The sequence below is a fragment of the Octopus bimaculoides genome, chromosome 7 (assembly GCF_001194135.2).
Source record: "Octopus bimaculoides isolate UCB-OBI-ISO-001 chromosome 7, ASM119413v2, whole genome shotgun sequence".
Lineage (NCBI taxonomy): Eukaryota > Metazoa > Mollusca > Cephalopoda > Octopoda > Octopodidae > Octopus > Octopus bimaculoides.
The window spans coordinates 73,323,847-73,326,566 of NC_068987.1; the positions used below are offsets into that span (position 1 = coordinate 73,323,847).

The 2,720-nt window shown below is 37.0% G+C and overlaps 1 protein-coding gene across 1 annotated transcript in view; it reads left to right on the top strand.

Annotated features, from left to right (window-relative positions):
• The window catches only part of LOC106882369 (COP9 signalosome complex subunit 3), a 43,093-nt gene that overhangs the window by 21,578 nt on the left and 18,795 nt on the right, over positions 1–2,720 (top strand). Inside the window, exons 9-10 of the mRNA XM_052969754.1 lie at positions 1,331–1,381; positions 2,500–2,601. Coding sequence (XP_052825714.1) covers positions 1,331–1,381; positions 2,500–2,601 — 153 coding nt within the window. The remainder of the gene's footprint in view (positions 1–1,330; positions 1,382–2,499; positions 2,602–2,720) is intronic.

Genomic DNA, 2,720 nt, shown 5'->3' on the forward strand with positions numbered 1-2,720 from the left:
ATATTATTATAGGAAGAAATTCAAAATCTTACAGCTGTTTCTGAGATATCCTCGGGTATGGGATATTCCATCATCAGAGACAAACTGGGGAAAGAAATATGGAAAATGAGAATGCTGTATATCAATAAGATGATAACATAGAGGAAGTGGGTAAGAGAATAAGATGATGGAAAGAGAGAAGAGAAAAGAGGCATTATAGTTCATAGTTCAACTTTTTGAAGTTATAGAAACCAAAGCAGGAATCCTTAGTTGCAATCCTGCATGTATCCATGAGTGTAATTCTTTAGGTGCAATCCTTCAGAAAGTTGAACTATGAACTTTTATGCCTCTTTTTGACATCCTGTTTAACAATTATATATCCACTGCATCTGCAATGGCTCCATAACTACCATCTTGGCTTTAACCTTGGAGCCTCAGTAATCCATTACAGCACTTACCTAGCATTTGGATTACCTGTGAACTAAATCCCCATACTTTGTCACATATATATATATATATATATACAAATGTATGTGTGTATTTATGTATATGCATACATACAGACATTGAGTTGAGAGAGGTGGTCAATTAATGAACATTTCCTCAGTTAAGAAACACATGCAGCCACAGCTATGTCAGATTGTGACAATATTTAGCAAGTTGTTTGTAATAAAATTGATGGCAATTAATATGTTGTTGACAAGAGAAGAAAATGGGAATTCAGTGTGTAAGTTGCACTGAATGCTGGGTAACATGCTACAACATTGGAAAAAGTTATGAAAGCATGTGACTGTTTGGAGGATTGGTGCATGGGTATAGAAGACAGGCAGTAAGCAGAAGTCAGGCAGTATGAAGCCATGTAATAAAGACCTACATTCCACAAGACACTGACCTGTGCACGACTTCTCTGTGCAATTTGACTTGCTGGGCTGGTCTGTGGTATCCCTGCTGTTAACTTTACTGTTGGACTTGTGTTGGTATAAGAAGGATGTCGAGTTTTGCAGCAATAGGAAGGAAGGAAGAGCTCATGTGTTGTTCTACTATATTGGTAAGAAAGAGACCCTGTAGTGTTATATTACATTGGAAGAGGGTCATGTATTGTTATATGGCATAGCAATGCTTTGAAGTGAAAATGAGTGAACATATTTAGGGTGTAGGACAGTGAATAAAAGACAATCAAAATAGTGTGATACGCAACACATACATATTGCCTGTTTATGTTATCATTAGAGGTCTTTTAATTTGTAAATCTGCATATTCACCAAACAATGAGGAAGTGGGAAGATGTTTGTTGAAATCATTATTCTTATTATTATTTTTCTTATTTTTGTTTAAATTTTTTTATTCTCAGATTCCAGCTCTTCCAAAATACACATCTCAAGTTGTAGGTAAATATATTAAGGTGAGCATTTAAAAAATTTTTTTTTTAAAGATATCTTTTAACTGTACGAGAAGGGAGTCTGAACACAGCAACATTCTGTTTCCCTTGTTTAAAGAAGAAGGGAAACAGACTGGTGGGGATACTAAAGTTGCTGATGCCAAAATTGAACACCCGAAGCTTAATACCTGCAAGGAAAATAAGACTTGGAATGGAATTGGTGGTTCTGATCCAAATGTTTGTAACTGACTGAACTCTTTGAAGAGCTATCTAAAGACCATGTGGTAGTACCAAAACAAATGGCACTTTAGTTTGTCTTAAGTTTCTTGGCATAAAGCTTGACATGTTTTAAATTCCATGTCATATATATATATATATATATACACATACAATCAACATCATTATTTTAGCGTCCATTTTTCCATGCTTGCATCAGTTAGACTGAATTCGTCAGGGTAGATTCTCTACAGCTGGATGCCCAACCTGTCATCACCCCTCACCTGTTTTGAAGCATGGTAATATTTCCTCATGGCCAGACATGTTACAGAAGACAGGAAACAAAGGACTACACTTATATGACAAAGATGATTCTTTATAACATTGCATGATGTCACAACAAAGAGACACACAGTATTTCTGTTCTAAATTCACTTACAAGTCTTTAGTCTGGTAGGGGCTAGGAGACATGCCCAAAATGACATGCAGTTGAGTTTAACCATGTGGTTAAGAAGTAAACTTCTTAGCCATAATGTCAATGCTATACTTTTATATCCATCTATTCATGTTATCCCCATTAGTAATTTTATTTGTGAGGTATCTCAGTCCTTTGTCATGTTGTTGGAGAAGTTCAGCATCTGGAGGTTGTCCCTCAGTACTTCATCCCATGTCTTCTTGGGTCTCTCTTTTCCATGTGTTCCATCCACTTTGCGAGATTGGTACTTTATGGAGCTTTCAGCATCCATCTGCATCATATGAGCTAACCAGTGTAGTCTTCTCTCTTGCACACTGTGTTTAATTCCTCTTGAGGTAAATTTTTCTGTGTCTGGATGCCCTTCCTGTTACCAGCCCTCACCTGTTTCCAGTCAATGACTGCTTACCAAACTATAGTTATTGGAGATCTGACTTGTTGTTTTCTGTTGCAGCCACTGTGCCAGCCATACTATGACCTTGCTACATCATACGGAACAAATAACCCATCAGATCTGCGGATGATTGTCAATAAGCACTCGGAAGTATTCAGTAAGGTAAGAATATATTGACGTATCTTGTGTACATGTATCAACACTAGGTGTTCTCTTTCACTTGTACCTAGTCACACACCATCCCACCACCACTACCAGTTCCTATCTGTCATCACTGATTA